The sequence below is a fragment of the Rhyacophila brunnea genome, unplaced genomic scaffold, assembly GCF_057557595.1.
Source record: "Rhyacophila brunnea isolate RB1 unplaced genomic scaffold, BYU_Rbru_1.0 scaffold_15, whole genome shotgun sequence".
NCBI lineage: Eukaryota > Metazoa > Arthropoda > Insecta > Trichoptera > Rhyacophilidae > Rhyacophila > Rhyacophila brunnea.
In genome coordinates this window covers 34,872,361-34,894,994 of record NW_028232806.1, presented here as the reverse complement: position 1 = coordinate 34,894,994, position 22,634 = coordinate 34,872,361, and the positions used below count along the sequence as shown (strand labels likewise).

The 22,634-nt window shown below is 34.6% G+C and overlaps 1 protein-coding gene across 2 annotated transcripts in view; it reads left to right on the top strand.

Annotated features, from left to right (window-relative positions):
- Positions 1 to 6,600: 6,600 nt before the first annotated feature.
- Positions 6,601 to 22,634, top strand: part of LOC147075267 (venom protease-like) — a 57,089-nt gene continuing 41,055 nt past the window's right edge. For both annotated transcript variants that reach the window (XM_085942789.1, XM_085942788.1), the window contains exons 1-6: positions 6,601 to 6,966; positions 9,290 to 9,466; positions 13,159 to 13,402; positions 16,709 to 16,818; positions 18,487 to 18,654; positions 19,274 to 19,430. In XM_085942789.1, the coding sequence (XP_085798915.1) occupies positions 6,679 to 6,966; positions 9,290 to 9,466; positions 13,159 to 13,402; positions 16,709 to 16,818; positions 18,487 to 18,654; positions 19,274 to 19,430 (1,144 nt within the window). In that variant the 5' untranslated portion in view covers positions 6,601 to 6,678. The remainder of the gene's footprint in view (positions 6,967 to 9,289; positions 9,467 to 13,158; positions 13,403 to 16,708; positions 16,819 to 18,486; positions 18,655 to 19,273; positions 19,431 to 22,634) is intronic.

Below are 22,634 nucleotides of genomic sequence, written 5' to 3'. Positions count from 1 at the left end.
CGGTATAGTAATGACCAATTCGTAGGTGTTAGTATGAGACTCTCAGCCCGAGAAGCATGCAACTTGTCGATGGATCAACACTAGATGTTTTGTTCAAACTAAAAAATCGCATTCGACTAATCTGCGGAGCTCCATTTGCAACGTGTGTTTCGTGAATAACGATGACGTCACATCGACTTATTCGACACGTAGCAGACGAGACGAGTTTTGATCTGAGAACCGGCTTAAATGTCAGGCTTATGAGCAAACATGGAGAACAGCAGATTTGAAACGAAAGATTGTAACTATATGTAAATATATAACTAACGAAAAAATGCCAATCCCTGGATCAAAATTTTGGCTAGGGATTCGATTCTCTAATCGCGTGACTAACTGTATGTTATAGCAGTGTTTCTCAACATTTTTGAGTCTAATATTATTATACTAGTTGTCTGTGTCTACACTGTCTACGTGTGTATATATTTCACAATTAGGCGCAGCGTTTACACACCTACTATATGCGCACGAAAGTACGTGTGCTTCTGCGCAGGTCCGTTTCTTAGTTGTTTAGGAGTCCAATCTCTTTGGTTGTTTAGCTATAACTCGCAAATTACCCGGCTCATTGCCGACTCAAGTAGAAAGCCGATACATTCACAACGACTGGTCCTACTTTTCCCGCCCCTCCCGTTGTTGTCGATGGATGACCTGTCATTGTTCTATAGAGTGCTCATACCGACGCGTCTGTCGTGTTCACACTAGGAATGGTTTGATTTGGATGGATGAGTTACATGATAAATAATACACTAGCATTAACACACCTTCTACAAATGTAATGCATAGATCAATGCTACATATTTTTTGGATATCGATATTACCACCGGTTTTTGTGTGAAGGACTCATGGCCCCCACAAAGGGGGGGCTGACAGGGCTCTAGCCTGAGGGCCCGGACTCAGAAAGGGCCCGGCGTGGCGAATCGACCAGATAAGTGTTTTAAACACACATCACAAATTCTCTCGAATAGTAAAAAAAAGTCGCATCTTCAATATTAATATTGTTAAAAATTATGTGGTTGCAACAATTTTTAATTGTGTATCGATACTCGACCACTCCATAATTAAAATAGATGAATTCAAATATACAATAAACACTAAATAAATACATTAATTTTACCGAGTACACCATTTGGAAAACGCTACTGTAGAGCGTCACACTGCCTTTATCTTTAGCCATAGGTAGGGGCCCCGTGAAATATACTAGCCTGAGGGCCCGCTTCAGGATGTGGGGGCCATGGAAGGACTAGTCTGACTTTGACAGCTGATGAATAACAGGAATGTATATTATTTATTAATAACACTGATAGTTCATATATTTGATTTGAGAATTTTTTATAATTCAATTTGAAACGAGAAAAGGCGAATCAATATGTCAAGCAATCTGGGATCTGATTTTGACAGCTGAAAAGTGGACCACTCGTTGCTTGTGCAAAAAGTTATGCTCAGGCTTTATTAATCTAAAGATGGCGGTGCCCGGCTACATTAATTATCCTCAGTAATCACGAATTCATTAAATAATGTTGAAAAAACTTTATTAACTGCACAGTTAGCTATGTACTATTTATTTTGTAAGAATGATTTCCTAATATTTTTGTAGTTGAGGTAGAAAGCATGTGACAGAAATGCATCAGACGATGTTATACTCTAATGTTGAACCAGTTCAAGTAAACCACACCTTTGGCACACGTCTTTATAGAGTGTAGAACAGTGGCGAAGGGTGGAGGTAGGCTGTTAATATCCGCCATAAATAGTGCACACCAAACTTTGTCAGTCATACGCATGTGTTTTCATTTAAATAAGACTACAATTTACAAATGGTCTTGCTTAGTTTTTAAAATTCAATTAAACCCCGCGAAACCAAGCCATAATAGATAATAATCAAAAAATTCTTGTCTATCTATAAAATATCTAAAATTATGCAATTAAATTATACATAAATTTGGATATTTTATATATAGAATAATATTTTTTTATCTATTATAGTTTGGCTTAGGTCATGGGTGGCCAACATGAGGCCCACTGGGTGTCAACTTGTGGCCCGTGGAGCAGTGAGAAAATAAAAATATTATAGTTTTATATAAATATAAAACAAATGCTGCCGCTAGTTGTGGTAATTTCGCAAATTGGGATTCAATATTGGCTCAAGATTTTAAAAAGCACCGTGTGCTTTTTGCTGCATTTGCAACGCCATTCTCCGTAGACGTGAATTTATTACCGGGAAATTTACAAATGGAATATTGTGAAATATGTTGCGATGAACGGAGAAATTCCATCAGGTTGGTTTGGAAGAGTTTTACAAAACATATTTGGGCAAGGAGAAATATCCTGCATTTTACAAATATGCTCTAATGATGACTTCTCTATTTGGAAACACTTACACGTGTGAACAGCTTTTTAGTCGGATAAAGCATATCAAATCCCAAGTGAGAACACGAATCACTGATGTGTATTTGGAAAACTGTTTGCGTGTAGGAACAACCTCATTCGATATCAATATTAACGCAATTAGTTCTGCCACACAAAATCAAACTTTTCATTAAAATTTATTATTTTTATATTATTTTGTTTATTTTTTATTATTTAAAAAAGTCTAATCTAATACTTAAATATGTTTGATTCATATTTTTGTTTTATTTTATAAATATATATACCTACTTAAAATATATTTCTTTTTTGTTTTGTATAATAAAAAAAATCAGTTGTGCGGCCCGGTAGGAAATCTCACTTTTAGAATCTGGCCCGGCTGCTGAAAAGGTTGGCCACCCATGGTTTAGGTAGAGCTGAACTTAAATAATTACAAAATAAAAAGAACTTTTTATATACAACGTTTTTATATTATCTGTTGAATCATATAAACTTGACTTGACTAGCTTATCAAACTTAGCAACCAATAATGGTTCCGAAATAACTTTTCATACAAAACTGAATTAACTGAAAATTAAATCAATTCTACTTAAAGGTGGCTAAAAGTATTAAAAAATGCATTGGCATCGTGTTCTGATATATTCTAAAATTTTCAAATGTCTAGCTAGTCGGGAAGTTAGTTAAAAATCGATTGCAAGATTTGTACTGTACAAATAACCACCGGACAAATAAGAATACGAGCTAAGAAAAACGTTGTAAAATAGATGAACCAACATCGGGTATTTTCAAAATGTGTTTTCCGCTGTATTCCTCATAACCGAACTCTTACCATTTTGTTTAGATTTTTTATAATACTTATGAATACTTTACGATTGTCCCAGCAAAAAAAAGTACCTACATATTATACCAAAGAGGGGCAACGAAATTTGTCCCGGGCATTAATGAGACACGGACCAGTCACGAATACCACTACTAAGCAATATGTAAAAATAGTAAGGTTAATTATTGATGCTAGGTAGAATTCGTTAGATAGGTGCAGTGGTGTACCAATTTTTAACAATGAAACAAATATGTAAATGAAAATTAAAATTTTTAAAATAGCGTTTATTTATTTCTACGATTTATAACGTTCAAATATTGTAATACATATAATTCCATTGGTACGCTTTTGTATAAATAATTTAGCGTATATCCGGGTATGTACATATACAGTGAAACTTCGATTCTACGAAATTTGTACGTAAACAGTTCACCGCAGGACACTAAACTTATTCGTGCGCCGCAGTACGTGAAACATGAGTTCGTGTAACATTTAATCAAATGAAGAGTTCTTCGTTGAATATTTCACCGTGGAATACATTTGTACGTATGCTATAACATGCGGAGATGTCTTTACTAAGTTAGGTTAGGTTAGGTTAGGGTTAATCTAATTGGAACAGTACTATTTGGAAACTATCGCCGCATTTTGTAAGAATACGTACAAATGTATTCCACGGTGAAATATTAATGTTCAACGAAGATCTCGTCATTTGATAAAATGTTATACGAACTCATGTTTCACGTACTGCGGCGCACGAATAAGTGTCCCACGATGAACTGCGTACGTACAACTTACATGTAACCGATTCTACGATTTTCAAGGGACCCTAAAAAACGATAAATGCGGGATATATACCTAAAAAAAATTTGACGTCTCGAATTATTATAAGTTTCTCAACTAGAGTTTTAGTTTTCTTCGTGGGGGGGGGGGCATTTTACTTGCGACTTACAAAAAATCGTGATACGGGATCGGCCTGTGCAAACAAAGCAACGCGACTGAACGGTCAATCGGGATAATATTTGTGACGAGACCTTAATATTTTCACACAAAGCATCATAAAAAGTATCATAAACAATTCTACGAAAGCCAAATGAAAAATATTCAACAAAAACGGTCAATCGGGATAATATTTGAGACGGGACCATGGCCCCCACATCCTGAAGCGATGTGCTATACATTAGCTAACTAATATACATATAACAGTCTGATACAATAAAAAATTAACAAAAACAATGGGTTTTTTTTCAACAAACTAATGCGAAACCTGATGTTGCATCTTTGCTAATATATTGGATATTCTTGGCTGCAGTGGTATCTCTGACAGACGAAGTGCTGCATTCACGTCCAGTCTATTCCTTTGGTTCGATTTTATTGACGATGGCCCGGTACCATTTCATCCACGGACCGGGGGTTGGGGACCACTGGTATAGCAGATTGCCTAAAACCGGCGCTGAAATTGTGATCCTGTCGGTACAAGAATAGCGCGACGCTGCGACCACTTACGTAATTGGCGGACTCATATTAAATCAAAGTATTCCGGAAATTATTATTGGAAACCATCCATTGTCGCAGGACACAAAAATATTTTATGGGCAGAAGTGACCTACGAGCTTCAAGAGAAAGAAAACTGAGCAAGCATGGCAGTCGGAAAATAATCGTTTGACGAATTATCGAAAGGAAAACAGTTATATGTACTTACTTACATAAAATATACCCAATATACATAGTTAGAAAACACCTTAGATATAATATACCTACTAGAAAAAAAATCGGTGTGTGTACTTATGTACGCGCGTTATAAGTTATACTTCTTTGACGTAACAACACAAAAACAAAACTTGTGATAACCGTCCAACAAGAAGATTTAAACACACGCCAAAGGCGCTGTCGTCGACTAAATAGGAGGAGTTAGTTCACAGTATTAACACGTAGTTAAGTTCCTGTTGGACAGTAGATCCTTCGACTAGCTCTTAATTGTCTTGTTAAATTACACACTCAAGAAAAGGGCCGTTTATTGGAGCGCCGTTGGTTGATTTCTTTGTACACTTCAACTTATATTACTAAATTATTCAATTATTTCTCGTTGTTTTCATTTTTAAAGTTACAACTGTCACTCTGACGCTTAATCGTTTGTTTACGTAAGGAATTGCAAATGGCCAACAATTAATAAATTCGTTGCCGAGGCAACGGAATAATTATTCTACTATTAAACTTGCGTTTTGTATACAGCTGACTGATTCGCAGCTAATTTCATACTGTCGCGCACTTTCGTAACTCTCAATTTCACTCACTACCAAACGCCCCAAAAGAAGTATAGCTTCAAAAATCTTTTTTTGAAAAAATGCGACTGCCGACGGGACTAGAACCTGTGATCACTAGATTCGCGACAATGTACTTTACTTATAACGTTAACCTAAATAAGTTGCGGTTATCTTACTTAATTACAACGATGTTAACTAGTATGTTTAAATAAACTATTTATTTTATTCAACGAATATTCAAATTATTTAAGCTATACTTACTTCTTTTGGCGCATTTAGTAGAGGGTAAAATTGAGAGCTGCGCGCGCACACCGTTACGAAAGTGCGACATGATGAAGTTAGTTGTGATCGGGGTATACTCGACACGCATGTGCGAATCATTCAGTCATAGTCCCCACAAGGGGGGGGCTGACAGGGCTCTAGCCTAGGGTCCCGGGCTCAGGGGGGGGGCTGGCGTGGCGAGTCAATCGCATATTTAAGATAAACACACATCACAAATTTGCTCTAACAGTAGATAAAAAAAGTCATACATAATTCAAGTAGATGTATTAAAACTACAAAAATCCCGAAAAATAAACCGAAGGCCCTTACTTTTACCTCAAACACAATTTTGAAAACGCTTCTGTTGTGCGTCACACATTAAACTTAGCGATAGGTAGGGGGGCCCGTTTTAGGATGTGGGAGCCATGCATTCAGCTGTATACAAACGCAAGGTACTTGGCATAACACGTGGTTATTATTAACGTCTATAGTAAAGCAGTATATTATATAGATATATTATTAATTATTTTATTTTGTTTAATTGTGTACCAATAATTTAACTGTGTACCTATACATAAATATCATTTTAATTTAATTAAGTATGCTTTTTAATCAAAACTTTAATCATTGCATAAAATATCTTTTTTCAATTATTTTATCGTATTTTCTACTTATTTGTTTTTTCTTATGATTTTATTGTAAGCAATGTGTTCGAATAAATTTATTGTATCCCAACTCTCATTACGTTGTCTGCCGTCACTGCAATGTAGTTTGTATTATGTCAAGAATCATCGCTCACGATTAATAATAGGTACATCATTATTATGTACCTGCAAACAAGGAAAATAATACTAAAACTCGTTCTGAAATCATTTGACCACGTCTCTTGGTGTCGTCAACATTAAAATTTCTGTGTTAGTGCAAAAGAATACAATCAATATGGCGAGACGTGGCTTCGTCGACATTATTCCGTTATTTGTGATATGTTTCTTAGCTGGTTTAAACTGTCAGGAGACGGATGAAGATGATGGTGCGATGTCGGGCCTCGGAACCGCTATAGCGAGTACCAGTCCGTGCTCCAGTGGATTCATCACGATGACAAGAGAATCCGGGAGACCACCGTCTAAGGATAATTACTGGTCAGGGACTTTTAACCTTGATAAGTACAAGGGTATTTCCGAGGCGAGAATTTCATTGACACTCGATTCGGAGGCTGTTGTTACTGTTGTGAGTACCTACCTACATTATTCAATTTGTTTTCTACAATTAAAAGTATATACTGTCTTTGTCCGACGGTATGGTACTGCGGAACTGTGAATAGGGCCACCAAAAAGTACCTCTCGATACTTATCTTCCGATACGATAGCAGTATTGATATTATTCCGTACAATAATTAAATCCTCATTGCCGATTACCATGCGAATATATTTTGTTTTATTGTTCGTGTCGTGAGATGGAGTAGAAAGTTTTTCATATTATTTTTTTTTCGTTGTTTGTCCACGGTACCTATATCGATCAATAAATAATTACAAGATAAAAAGAACTTTTAAATACAAAGTTTTTAAATTTTCTGTTGAATTATTATGCTCAATATGCTCAAACTTGTACTTGATATGAAGTAAATAAAAAACAAACAAACAAACAAACAAATATAGAATACTGAAATGTCATTTTGATTTCCATAGTAACGCACGTATATATTAATAATTTAGTTTCTAGGACCACCCTCTTAGCAACCAATAATAGTCTTTTACTTTTTACGGATTTTTCTGAAATAACTTTCCATACAACACAGAATTAACTGTAAATGAATTCAATTCTGCTTAAAGATGGCTGAAAGTATTAAAAGAATGCATTGTGTTCTTATAATATTCTAAAAGTTTCAAATGTCTAGCTAGTCGGGAAGTTAGTTAAAAATCGATTGCAAGATTTGTACTGAAAAAACAACCACCGGACAAACAAGAATACGAGCTAATAAAAACGTTGTAAAATACATCGTTTGGAGTAAAGTTAATAATTTTACAGTTGTTCTGAGTCAACATGTCAAAAACATTCAACCACCGCTGTGCTATAATATATAAAATAGCTTCTTTTTTAGAGATTTCTAACGCATAACAAAATAAGTATTCAGTGTAAAATGGGGTGAAATATAGAATCCATGACAATTTTGTGACAAACTTGTGTACCTACGTAATTAAAGGTTTAAACCAGGCATGCTCAACCCGATGCCCTAATGAAGACTTTGAGGTCAAAGGCCCAATTGACGGTTCCAGCTTTCTATATTTTGCATTTTGGTATTCATACAATAGAAAAAATCTCGTAATTTTACCACATTTATATTATATTTTGTGAAATTAGATTTTTCTTGTTGTGCTGCGTGCTAAAGTACCTGTTTTTATGCTTATGCCGGCTCCACACTAGTGAACGTAAAGATTTTTTTTAAATATTCTAATGGAGTCACAAAATTAATTAAAGAATTCGATATCAGATTCGCATAGGTATGAGAAAATGTTCAAAAAAATCTTAACTCCATTTAATGTAGAGATGGAATCAGTGCCTTCAAATTTACAAATATAGCTGCAATCAAGCATAGAGTTAAAGTGCACGTTTGAAGGGAGGGAATAAACTTGAGTTTTATCAGAAATACCTATATCCTTGAAGATAAAGTTCCAAAATTAAAGCGTCTGGTAATGCGCAATTACAGCAGCATTTGGGACTACATATCGCTGCAAATCTTTCTTTTGGAAATTAAACGTAATATTTTAACATTTTTAGAAAATTATCGAGCGCTTCGGTTCATAAACTTTAATATTTCGAGCACTGTAAGGGAACATTTTTAAAGTATTTTTTTTATTTTTTAGTGTAATCTCTAGAGCTGTAAATACGCACGTTAACATGATCTTACTCCCTACTTCATTTATCGTTTGTCAATTTATGGCTACGGCCGTATGTTGTAGCTTAGCCACTATGAAATGCCAATAGAAATGGCGTATTTCAAAAAAATACTACCTTATTCTTAGGTCAATAATTATTATAAAGCAAACATTATTCGTAGGATGTTTATTACATTTGAATGGTCAAAGACATAGCTTATAATCGGTATCTTTATAATTATCTTCAAATGTATTAATCGTGCCCATTTTTGACTAATAAAATGCCTAATTCTTGTTAAATTTGACATACTGAAATATAACTATATTCTAAAACATTAGAGCGAGAGGTTTAAAAGAATACTATTTTATGTAAAAAAAAAACTTTATGGAGTCATCAAATTTTTTAAATAAATATAGAGGATAATAAGGTTCAAAATTATGCAAATAGATTGTCTACAACATTTAAGGAATGTCCAGGGTTATGCTCTGAAAATACCATAAAAGCTCCATTTTGACCTGCGCCGAGCATGTGGGCCGTTAATGAATTTTGCGCAAACAGCTGCTTTGTTTGGTTTGCTTTATTCCGAGATTTAATATGTCGAAACGAATGGCCGGTTGTGTGACATTCCTGACTCCAATTTGTATGGTCTTTGAATGGTGTTTTATCTATTTTTCAGGACGGTGAATTGGCCAGTATTTATGCGGATGGTAAAACCTTCAGATTCGCGACGTACGGCATACCCAAAGTGCCAGAGGAACTGAAATTTGAAGTGAACGCACCACCCAACAAGCCTTTTCCAGAAGTCGTCTCAGCAACCCTCAATGGTTTGCGGGTGTGCAAGAATCCTACACCGGTAAAAAAAAATAATGATACCTAATTTTAATTATTTATTTATTTAAGAAAACAAAAAACATTGTGGAGATAACAAATCTAAATTCAAGACGTTTATTTATTTATTTATTTATTTAAAAAAAAAGAGTATTACGGCATTACAGCGATTGGCCAATGCGCCATAATACATAATAAAATAATACAAAATTATAAAAATATCTTAATTACAAATAACAACTAATACAACAAAAAAGTAGAAAAGACAGCATGTGTTTATGTAAATATTAAAGGAACATGATAATATATAAAATTAGAAATTTAACCTATTTAACAGGTCCACAAACATTGTATAGTTAATAAAAAATAAATCAACCTTTATGGTGCCATCAAATAAGTTAATCGCACGATACACAGCATCATGAAATATAACATCTGTCCTGCGACGAGGTATCTTGAAGACCGTAGAGTTACGAGTGATATTGGTGAGAACATGAAAATTAATATTTGCCAGTATATACGGATTGTAAATGAACCGACGAAGAAGTAAAAAGAAATGCTTCAAAAGAGCAATCACTCTTCGGGTGGACAGGGATTGCATTGATTAACAACGTTCACAACGAAAACAAATATTACTCTCGCAAGAGAGAAGAAGAGAATATATATAATATATAAAAAAAATCAAGAGTACAATTTTATACAGAAAAATAAAATTTCGAATACAAAATACATAGCACGTCACTGAAAATGTCTACGTCTTTGGGGAGGGCATTGACTAGTCTTTCACCCCTCGCTAATGGTGCCTGATAGACTTGACACGAGGAAACGGTTCCGAACCAGAATAAATCATGGCTACGACCACGTAGGTAATTGACAGCCGCATGTAAATTCAAATTCATTAGGACACCTGAATTAGAAGCCATTCCTCACAATAACAGGTAAAAATGTTTCAAGAGCAGAAGTGACCTACGAGATTCAAGAATGGAGAGTAAGCATGCCTTGTAGAAAGGGAATCGGAAAATAATCATTTGACGAATTATCGAAAGGAAAATAGTTATATGTTAGTTAAAATAAAGACATCCAAGAAATTTCTTTTGGACGCGTTCTATCGTGTATGCGTGTATAACGCGTATTATTTATGTAATATAAAGCATGTATGTCGCGTCAGGCTACGGACGAGTTAACTCGCGGGTTTTTGTAAACGTCATAATTTCTGAATGAACTGTTTGTGTATATTTTCTAAACAATATTTATCATTTTAGTGTGAAAATATTCACGATAAACTCAAGAAACATGTTGATTTGGTAATTTTCACAAATATTTAGCATTCTGTTCCTATTTCATATTTTTTAAGGGATTTATTTTATTCCAAAAATAGCTGGCCTACAAGTGTCCACCTGGTAAAAATTGGCTGGCAGTGATAAGCCATAATAATCTTTGTGTTGACTCTGAAATGATTTTTTTACCATCGTGTTAACCGTGTTAACGATGTGTTTTCTTGAAATAAATCTGGATTCTTCTATTCTATGACTTATTACCTGTTCTTCTTATATTGGTTTTTAAATTTTAATTCTGAGTGTTACTTTCTTTGCCGTTTGTCCTTATTAATTCAGCGGTATTTTATCGTTTTCCGATAAAAAACCACATTATCCGCAATGACAAATTTCTCCCGTATTATAAAATATACATAAATAATTACGTAAATTTTATTTTGAGAAAAAAAACCATCACAACGCAGTCTGCATACAAAAACCACATTCAAATAAGTTGCGTTAGGCCATCCGCTTACGTGAATACTCAAAAAAGACGAGACTGAGACTGCAGTATATGCATTTTAATGGCGGCTCGTTGACGGCAAGACTAGAATCTCTCAGTTTCAAAACGTCCGCGACCGTAATCGAAGAGACGCGACATGCTAGTCTCCCAGTCTCTCAGTTTCACCCACCCATAAAACAGTGGAAAAAATCATATTTTCTTACCAAAATTGGTAGCACGGAACTGAACAAGCAATAAAAAGCCAAATTGTCAAAAGTTTAAGATGAATCGATTTTTAATTAATACTCCTGACTGTATAATTACAGGCTGCCAGAATATTCCCGTAAAAATATTACGGAAAAAGTTTAAAATGAAGTAGGAAAGACAATGGGTTTGACAGTTTGAGGTTATGAGGTTTCAGTAGAGTCGTATGCGTACCATCAGTCACTGGCCAGTTTATGAGTTCCATCACCAACCAGTTCGTCAGATTTTAGTTTCTGCATGAGCGGGTGACCTTAGAGGTACAGCATAATACGAGTACTATTATGTTCACATAATATTACGCTTCCTGTATTTAAACCTAGGCTGTGACCAACTCGAATACTTACCTATATTTTTATGAATCTTATTAAATAATATGTTTCTTTACGTACGCCTTTTTGTTAACTTACTCATCGTCTCTCTAATTAGTTTTGTTTATAAAATGAATGAATTATTAATTTACAGAGTACAACGTAAACATTCAGATTGATAAGATCTCACGAAACAATGCAAATAAAATGACCGCTGGAAGACAAATATCAAAACCTGTTTCTCTTCACCAGTATCGTCGAACTTAATGATACGATCGATTAAAACCTAATATTATTTACATAGAGTGGTATAATTTTTGTTTCGCTATGTTAATTTCAAAATATCTAGCGTTTCTATATTACAATATAATATTAATGTCATTGGCCTCCACAGAGTGGAGGTTTGTATTAAAATGTTTGTTTTTACGAGAAATAGATGTCAGCCACTTGCTCATCCTATTAGGTAGGTACATACTCTGACTCGTACGCAAATTGAAAAACAAGATATGTACCTACTTGCTAGACCCGGGACCCCACGACGCTATAGACCAGTGGTAGCGAACCTATGGCACGCGAGATGATTTTACATGACACACGTTTAAAGAGAGAAAAAATCTATAATAATAATAAATGGCATATCGCATTGTATAAAAATAAAGGGCAAATACTCTTCAAGAATAAGTATTACGTTTAATTTAAATATATAATTGCATAGGTTGGTCGTTAGGCTTTATGCGTCACATATAATATTATCGCACTAACCTCCTCAGGCGGCGGGGAATGCTCTAATTTTGATTGATTTGCAATGCCACTGCAGCGAGAGAACGCCTTATCTGATTGGAGCAATTCTGATATCAATTTTTTGTGCGTAAAGAACCAAACTAGTTAATACATTAACAAAAAAATTCATTTCTACCCACAAAAAAATGACATAATAAGACCAAAATAAGAAACAAATACTTGGTAAAGCTAGTAGTAGTATGTAATTCTGGCAGATATTTTCAAAATTGATGTAATGTTGAAAGTTGAAGATGAATGTTGTGAGTTGACTGTAATGTATGGCGTAATTGAAAAAAAGTGATAAAACCATATTATGACGTGTGCTATTTTATGTGAGTGGTATCTAGAACATCATCATTTTTTTTAACATAATTTTTAAAAACTATTTTCCCCATGTAAACTGTTCGGCACGTCAGACAGTTGAAAAATAATATTTGGGAAATTTTGGCACGCGTACGTAAAAGGTTCGCCAACCCTGCTATAGGACGATGCTTAATTATTCGTGCAGCCATCGTGTATCTTATTACATTACTTATGATTATATAATAAAGTTCATGTAATTTTCGGCAAAAAATAATTTTTACTGATTTATTACTGATTCACCTTTTAGTGGCACCCGGACATTCAAAAAGTGGCAGACACAGCAGTCGGTACAGTGACTCAATCTCCGAATGACTTCGTGCCTTGGTGTGGAAGACGAAGAATTGAGCACACGGAGCTCGTGGTCAATGGGCAAGCAACTAAGTACGGAGACTGGCCATGGCACGCAGCTCTCTACCAATTTACCGACAACAAGGCCGGCCAGAAGTATGCCTGTGGTGCTTCACTTGTCTCCAGGGATGCAGTGGTTACGGGTATTTTTTCATTGTCTTCTGCTTCGTCTTCTTTTTACCAAAATATTTGGGTATATATAGAATGCCGGATGAGTTACATGCGAGACGGGCTATATACGACATGTACCAGTGACGTCCCTAGACAAAATGCCGCCCCTAGGCAACGCCAAAATGCCGCTTCATTTTTTATACAGTATTTTTTATCATCCTTTCATGACTCCAATATTTAAGAAATGTGTTGTATGGATACATTACCAACAAAGTATAATATATCTACCAATAAAACATAAAAAAATAAATAACATTTTTCCCCAAAAGTGGGGAATTTTTGACGTTGGTAGTACAGTGGGTTCTTATATGCCATTTTTGCAATACATTAATTTGCTCTATCTTGAGGAATTAAGGGCGATCCGTGTCGTTTTTCTTCTTCACAAAAAAGTGCAACATTTGTAATGATATTTTTAGCCTGAGATCGCAAAGGTTTAGGCATTATTAAATCGATAATCGATATAACGACGGCGCGGCGCTTCAATACAGACTAAAATCGTTGACCAGGAGCGGTAGGTGAGACGGTTTGTAGTGTGTGTTTTTGTGAAGTAAAGTAGACATCGCGAACCCGACAAAAAATTGCAGTCTTATTAAACCTTTTATCTTAATTAATAGTTATCTACATTTTCTTTTCAATCAGTGAGCTGATTTTTTTTATTGGAAGGATATTTTCGTCGTTACTATGTTTATGTAGCTATTTCTATACATATGTATCAAATGGTTCACTTTGATTTGCCGCCCTCCGAGTAACTGCCGCCCCCAAACGACGCTCAATCTGCCTACCCCCACGGGATGTCACTGACATGTACGCATTCTTTTGTGGGCCAAAACTAGTGACGAAACTACGCTTTCATCCTACGCTAATGTTGTCAATAAATTCGAGTGACTATCCTATTTATCATTTGAATATGTCTTACATCAACACGATTTTCAAGATCTGTGGACCTTTGTAATATGAGTGGCGAAGAGTACTCACTTAGAATACAAATAATTTTTAAATACCCCTGCTGTCAACCCCCACAAAGTGGGTTACATGTAAATTGTACGTATGCAGTTCATCGTGGGACACTTATTCGTGCGCCGCAGTACGTGAAACATGAGTTCGTATAACATTTAATCAAATGAAGAGTTCTTCGTTGAATATTTCACTGTGGAATACATTTGTACGTATGCTATAACATGCGGAGATGTCTTTACTAAGTTAGGTTAGGGTTAATCTAATTGGAACAGTACTATTTGGAAACTATCGCCGCATTTTGTAAGAATACGTACAAATGTATTCCACGTGACATTTCACCGTGGAATACATATTTTATAACTAAACTAACTTAGTAAAGACATCTCATAAAATTCGCCACATGTTGTAGCATACGTACAAATATACTCCACGGTGAAATGTTCAACGAAGAACTCGTCATTTGATTAAATGTTACACGAACTCATGTTTCACGTACTGCGGCGCATGCATAAGTGTCCTGCGGTGAACTGTTAACGTACAAATTTCCGGATACGCACAAAGTGGGGGTTGACAGGGCTATAGCCTAGGGGCCCAACGTGACGGTTCGAGCAGTTAAGTGAGATACACACATACCACAAATTTGCTCTAATAGTAAAAAAAAATATTTAGTGTGTTTCCTGACTAATAAATATTGCTTTTTATCCGATATGGCAAGGGGTACAAAAGAGGTCGCGATCATTGCTTCATAATATGATGAAGAGTGCCGAAAATTCAACAATTCAAGTGAATTTATTTATAAATACAAAAAATCGCTAAAAATACATGCAATAGGTACCCTTAATTTTACCTTGCGTACCATTTGGTGAGCACTGCCTTAGAACATCACTCTGGCCTTAACATTAGCGATAGGTAGGGGGGCACGACAAACATCCTGTGATCCATGGAGGGCTATGGTACCTACAATATAGCTTTGGCATCAACAGAGGCATCGATACGCATAATAATAATAGTTTTCGCAGTATACAAAAAGATACACTGCGTTATATATTTACAACCAATTAATACTCATGCATTCAAAGACTGAAATAATCATTAGGCCCTCCTCCCACGGCGCAACTGAAATCTGACAGAACTGGTTTGTGAAGGAACTCATAAACTGGCCAATGTGATGCTTCGCACACGGCGCTACTGAAACCACTTGAAATAATAATCACATAACCTCAAACTGTCAAACTGAACCATCAGCTGTTTTGTACAAAAACCGACAACACGCACGCTGCTGCGTTTATTCGAATAGAATTAAAATTATTTCAATTTTGCTTATCTAGTACTTTTTACGTTTTGGGTTGTTAATGATTTTTATAGCATGACACATGTTCGCAGTGCGGCCAATTTTGATAAGAAAATATGATTTTTCACCGAATCTAATGATGTTGGTACCACTGTTTTACGGTGACTGGAAACTTCAGAGACCGCGTGACTAGCATGTCGCGTCTCTTCGCGACCGTTTTGAAGCTGAGAGATTCCAGTCTCGCCGTCAGCGAGCCGCCATTGAAATACATTAGCTAGATACTGGCTGGAATTCTAGTTTCAGTTCCGTCGGACTTCAATTGCGCCGTGGGAGGATGGCCTTATAAGTACGTAAATTCGGAATCAGAATCTGTATAGAATATCATGACATCTATCGGCAATTTGTTGAAGGCTTTTAATTATCATGCTTCAAGCAAATAATTATGCACCAGTTATTCTAGTATTAATTGTCATTTTTACAACGTTTTTATTAAGCTCGTATTCTTGTTTGTCCAGTACAAATTTTGCAATCGATTTTTAACTAACTTCCCGACTATCTAGACATTTGAAACTTTTAGAATATATCAGAACACGGTGCCAATGCATTCTTTTAATACTTTTAGCCATCTTTAAGCAGAATTGAATTCATTTTCAGTTAATTCTGTTTTGTATGGAAACTTATTTCATAAAAATCCGTAAAAAGTAAAAGATTATCCTTTGTTGCTAAGGGGGTGGTCTTAGCAACTAAATTATTAATATATACGTGCGTTACTGTGGAAATCAAAATGATATTTCAGTATTCAGTATTTCTATATTAATATTTTGTTTGTTTTTTATTTACTTCATATCAAGTACAAGTTTGAGCATATTGAGCATAATAATTCAACAGAAAATTTAAAAACGTTGTATATAAAAAGTTATTTTTATTTTGTAATTATTTATTAGTAGATATTATACATTATTAGATTTGTATTAGTGATGTTGTTTTCTTTGAACAGTTACTATAATTGCAAATTTCTTTTAAATTGTAGCTGGACACTGCGTGACACTCTACGGCCAAGTAATCTCAAATGATCTACTTTTAGTTATATTGGGAAAATACAACTTATTGGGAAGAGATCCTGGATCACAGGAGAGAGAAGTAATTATTTTATTTATTTATTTATTTAAGAATACAAAATATTGTGGACATAACAAATCTAAATTCAAGACGTACAAAACATGAGATTTACATTATAAGTCAAACATTACCCTCACAAGAGAGAAGAGAATATAGAAAAAAAATTATATACATAATAACAATAATAATTATTACTAATCTTGCACCCCTCGCTAATGGTGCCTGATAGGCTTGACACGAGGAAACGGTTCCAATCCAGAATAAATCATTGCTGCAACCACTTAGCCTTGCAAACTGCAATTGACAGGCGCATGTAAATTCAAATTCATTAGGACACCAGGATTGGAAACCTTCCCTCCGTGATAACAGGCTAAAGTGTTTCAAGAGCAGAAGAGGCCGACGAGATTCGAGAGAGTGAAAAGTAAGCATTCCTTGTAGTAAGGCAGTCGGAAAATAATCATCTGACGGATTATCGAAAGAAAAATAGTTAAATGTTTTAAAATAAAGACATCGAATAAATTAGAAGAATATTTTAGTGTAGTATTTAGAGAAAATGTTCTGAAACCATATTATTGATTAATAATATAGTGTTGTGGGAATTTAGTTTGTTCTTAAGTTTATACTATAAACCATAACGAAGTATACCTATTCAGTACTTATTCTAAAGGTATCTTTTATGTATTGATATAAAAAAACATTCCTAACAATAATATTAAACAATTTATTATAACATATTACTATGGGAGTTTGGTCAGTTATTGACTTTCATTAAATAATATCATATAATTATATCTATTCACATAGGTACATAATTTTAAAAACACATATAACTATATAAAGATATATTATATAACCGATAGAAAAAACTTTTTGAAAAAAGTAAGACACCCAGCAGGATTGAACCTGCATCTCAGGGTATTGCGCCTATGGTTTGCAGTACCGGTATTTCAAAACCGGTATTCCAGTATTTATCAATACCGAAATACAGGTTTTAAAAATCCAAAATACCGGAGTTTTCGGTATTGAGAAAGCACACTCGTTTACGTTTTTGAAAATGAATTATAAGTTATGTGCAGCTAAAATGCAAATATATTGAGTGAATCCAACAGAGGTGAAAAAATAATAAAACAAATTTCATCAAATATATTTATATAAGTAATTGTCGGGATGAATTATCATAGTATTATTTCGAAATAGAAAACATCCGTGACAAAATTGTTCAATTATTCTATAATTATTGATGACTGTACAAGCGAAGCTTTTCCTGCAGCCGGACTTATTTGCACTTGATGAAATTTTGAAGGCTTTAGTTAAAATTACCAATATATTCAAATTATTTGGAAAAAATCACTAGCTCTACAATTATGATCAATATATATTTTTAAATGTCAACACAATAAATGTAGGTATATAGATTTTTGCTATAAAATAATATTTAAAAAGATTTAAATAGCTATATTTATTCATAAGCACCTACTCCTGTTTTTTAATGTTTAATAAATACCGGTATTCAATAATAAATACCGAAAAACCGGTATTGACATTTTCATTCGGTATTGCAATCCCTAATTGAGCGCACGCACATTTATATGCATATATTTATTCACATCTTATGACCAATAATATTTTATAACAACATTTATATGTATACGTATTTTATTATATAAGAACATCATTTTCAAATTTAAGGTATCAAATATTGTCGTCCACCCAGATTTCAATACAAATCCACTGAGTGGTGACATTGCTATTCTTCGTTTGAAGACTCAAGTGGAGTTTAATGATTACGTCCAACCAATTTGTCTATGGCCAGAGGACGAGATCAGCAAAGACACCATAGTTGGGCAGACAGGCACGGTAATATTAATCTGGTATTCCTAATAGGAAATTGACATTATGTAATTATTGTTGAAAATAATATTTTTTATCATGGATACATACTTTTGTATTGACATCCCGGGCGGATTCGTTATGAAAAATCGGACAGGCGTAATGAAAAATAAAGTCACAAAAGTAGCGCCGCCGCTAGACATAGCTACCTCCAGTCGGCCGCGATGCCCGCAAACGGCGCTTCGGGAATGACGTGTAAACCCGCGCCCCGCAATTTATTTTATTTTCTTTTGAATTTGGACAACCAGCATTCAGAGAATTAGTAGGCAAAGCATGTTCCATGTTTAATAATTTTAGCCGTCAGGGTTGAAGTATTTCTCTTGTTATAAGTTATAAATGGTAAATGAAGTTATTATTTAAATCTATAAGTACTCCAAACTATTTGATGTCACCCAGGCAATCACAAAATTGTATTACTTATTTACTTGATTAGCTTTTGAAGTACTATTTTATGGAGTACTTAATCATTATTAGTATGTGGGGATGTACAGTAAAATTGCTAGGTACACTTAATCTGCGAGATAGGTATACAAATTTACAATTTACATAATGTTAGTTACGATTCTATGGTGGTTTAAAATTGCAGGTTGTCGGATGGGGCTTGAATGAAAACGATGTCCTCTCACAGCAGCTGACAGCAGGCGGAATGCCGGTTGTAACGGATGCTGAATGTCTCTTAAGTTACGCCACGTTCTTTGAACGTTTCGTGTCCGATAAAACTTTCTGCGCTGGCAGAAGCAACGGTAATGTCATACTTATGTTAATTTGACAAGAAAACCAATAGCTATTATTATTATAGCAAAAAAGCTGAGATCTGAAAACACTGCACTTATGTTTGGTGAAAAAATGAGGACCTAGGTATAACAGCATGGCGATGGCGGAAACCTCGAAATGAAAGTGGCGTGGCAAACTCCTCTTCTCTTGATATCGATTTTACTAAACACTAGTTTAAGTCAGATTGGTCTAATGCGTACAATGACACTTTAGTTACTATATTATTACGAGTTTCGAAAGTTTAAATATGTCTACATTTATTTACTTGTATTCTTTTGACACACGTTTCGTTCATCAGCTATTCTGAATATTATGTTTTAAATTACCACTATGCTAAACAACTTAAAACAGGACCTGCGCAGAAGCACACTTACTTTCGCGCGCCTATAGTAGGTGTGTAAATTGAGCGTAGTTATACGCAAAGCAGCCAGTCCACACAAACCTCAAACAGAGATAGAAGCACTTTTATGTAAAGTGTGTTTCTTTAAAATCCACAAAGCCTCTGTATACTGTTGATACCTTTTGAATGATAGATATTATATATATATATATATATATATATATATATGATTTTGTATAACTTATGAAGAGATAAAAGCATAAAATATATGAAATTTTGATGTTTTAGCAGTCTAGGCTGTTTTGTGCAAAACGGGTTTTTTAGAATGTTGATTATTGAATGCAGCTAGCTAACTCTTATTTTTGTAGGAAAAATCGTTATTTTCGCATCTATTTTCTTTAAAAAAACCTTCTAAGTTATTCAAGTATTATGGAAATTTCAAAGTTCTGAAAATAATTCGAAAAACTTGTAAATTATACATTAATAGCTGCCTGGCACTAATTTTTACATGAAAATCTATATATTATATAAATAATGAAATATATACATATAATATAATTGAGAAAATAATGTTTATTAATTTAATGTAGAAAAACACACATTACAGTCAGGATTTTAATAATTAGGTAAATACATAATATTATCATGTGGTTGCTTTTTGCAGATCGAATATGGCATATTTTTAGAACGCATTTATATGACATTTTCGTATGACAGCAGCTTGGTTGCTTTATGCACATCGAAAATGTAATATTCTGCGATTTGCAAAATCTTTAAAACGCATTTATATGAGATTTTTGCGTGACAGCAGCTTGGCTGATTTGTGCAGAATGTAAAACAAACGTATGAAATTATGGAAATCACAATAACTCATTTTTTTTAAATTGTGGCCTGGCTGCTTTGTGTATAACTACGATTAATTACGATTAATTAGTTTTTACGAGAAATAGATGTCAGCCACTTGCTCATCCTATTAGGTAGGTACATACTCTGACTCGTACGCAAATTGAAAAACAAGATATGTACCTACTTGCTAGACCCGGGACCCCACGACGCTATAGACCAGTGGTAGCGAACCTATGGCACGCGAGATGATTTTACATGACACACGTTTAAAGAGAGAAAAAAATCTATAATAATAATAAATGGCATATCGCATTGTATAAAAAAGGGCAAATACTCTTTAAGAATAAGTATTACGTTTAATTTAAATATATAATTGCATAGGTTGGTCGTTAGGCTTTATTCGTCACATATAATATTATCGCACTAACCTCCTCAGGCGGCGGGGAATGCTCTAATTTTGATTGATTTGCAATGCCACTGCAGCGAGAGAACGCCTTATCTGATTGGAGCAATTCTGATATCAATTTGTGCGTAAAGAACCAAACTAGTTAATACATTAACAAAAAAATTCATTTCTACCCACAAAAAAATGACATAATAAGACCAAAATAAGAAACAAATACTTGGTAAAGCTAGTAGTAGTATGTAATTCTGGCAGATATTTTCAAAATTGATGTAATGTTGAAAGTTGAAGATGAATGTTGTGAGTTGACTGTAATGTATGGCGTAATTGAAAAAAAGTGATAAAACCATATTATGACGTGTGCTATTTTATGTGAGTGGTATCTAGAACATCATCACTTTTTTAACATAATTATTAAAAACTATTTTTCCCCATGTAAACTGTTCGGCACGTCAGACAGTTGAAAAATAATATTTGGGAAATTTTGGCACGCGTACGTAAAAGGTTCGCCAACCCTGCTATAGAACGATGCTTAATTATTCGTGCAGCCATCGTGTATCTTATTACATTACTTATGATTATATAATAAAGTTCATGTAATTTTCGGCAAAAAATATTTTTTACTGATTTATTACTGATTCACCTTTTAGTGGCACCCGGACATTCAAAAAGTGGCAGACACAGCAGTCGGTACAGTGACTCAATCTCCGAATGACTTTGTGCCTTGGTGTGGAAGACGAAGAATTGAGCACACGGAGCTCGTGGTCAATGGGCAAGCAACTAAGTACGGAGACTGGCCATGGCACGCAGCTCTCTACCAATTTACCGACAACAAGGCCGGCCAGAAGTATGCCTGTGGTGCTTCACTTGTCTCCAGGGATGCAGTGGTTACGGGTATTTTTTCATTGTCTTCTGCTTCGTCTTCTTTTTACGAAAATATTTGGGTATATATAGAATGCCGGATGAGTTACATGCGAGACGGGCTATATACGACATGTACCAGTGACGTCCCTAGACAAAATGCCGCCCCTAGGCAACGCCAAAATGCCGCTTCATTTTTTATACAGTATTTTTTATCATCCTTTCATGACTCCAATATTTAAGAAATGTGTTGTATGGATACATTACCAACAAAGTATAATATATCTACCAATAAAACATAAAAAATTAAATAACATTTTTCCCCAAAAGTGGGGATTTTTTGACGTTGGTAGTACAGTGGGTTCTTATATGCCATTTTTGCAATACATTAATTTGCTCTATCTTGAGGAATTAAGGGCGATCCGTGTCGTTTTTCTTCTTCACAAAAAAGTGCAACATTTGTAATGATATTTTTAGCCTGAGATCGCAAAGGTTTAGGCATTATTAAATCGATAATCGATATAACGACGGCGCGACGCTTCAATACAGACTAAAATCGTTGACCAGGAGCGGTAGGTGAGACGGTTTGTAGTGTGTGTTTTTGTGAAGTAAAGTAGACATCGCGAACCCGACAAAAAATTGCAGTCTTATTAAACCTTTTATCTTAATTAATAGTTATCTACATTTTCTTTTCAATCAGTGAGCTGATTTTTTTTATTGGAA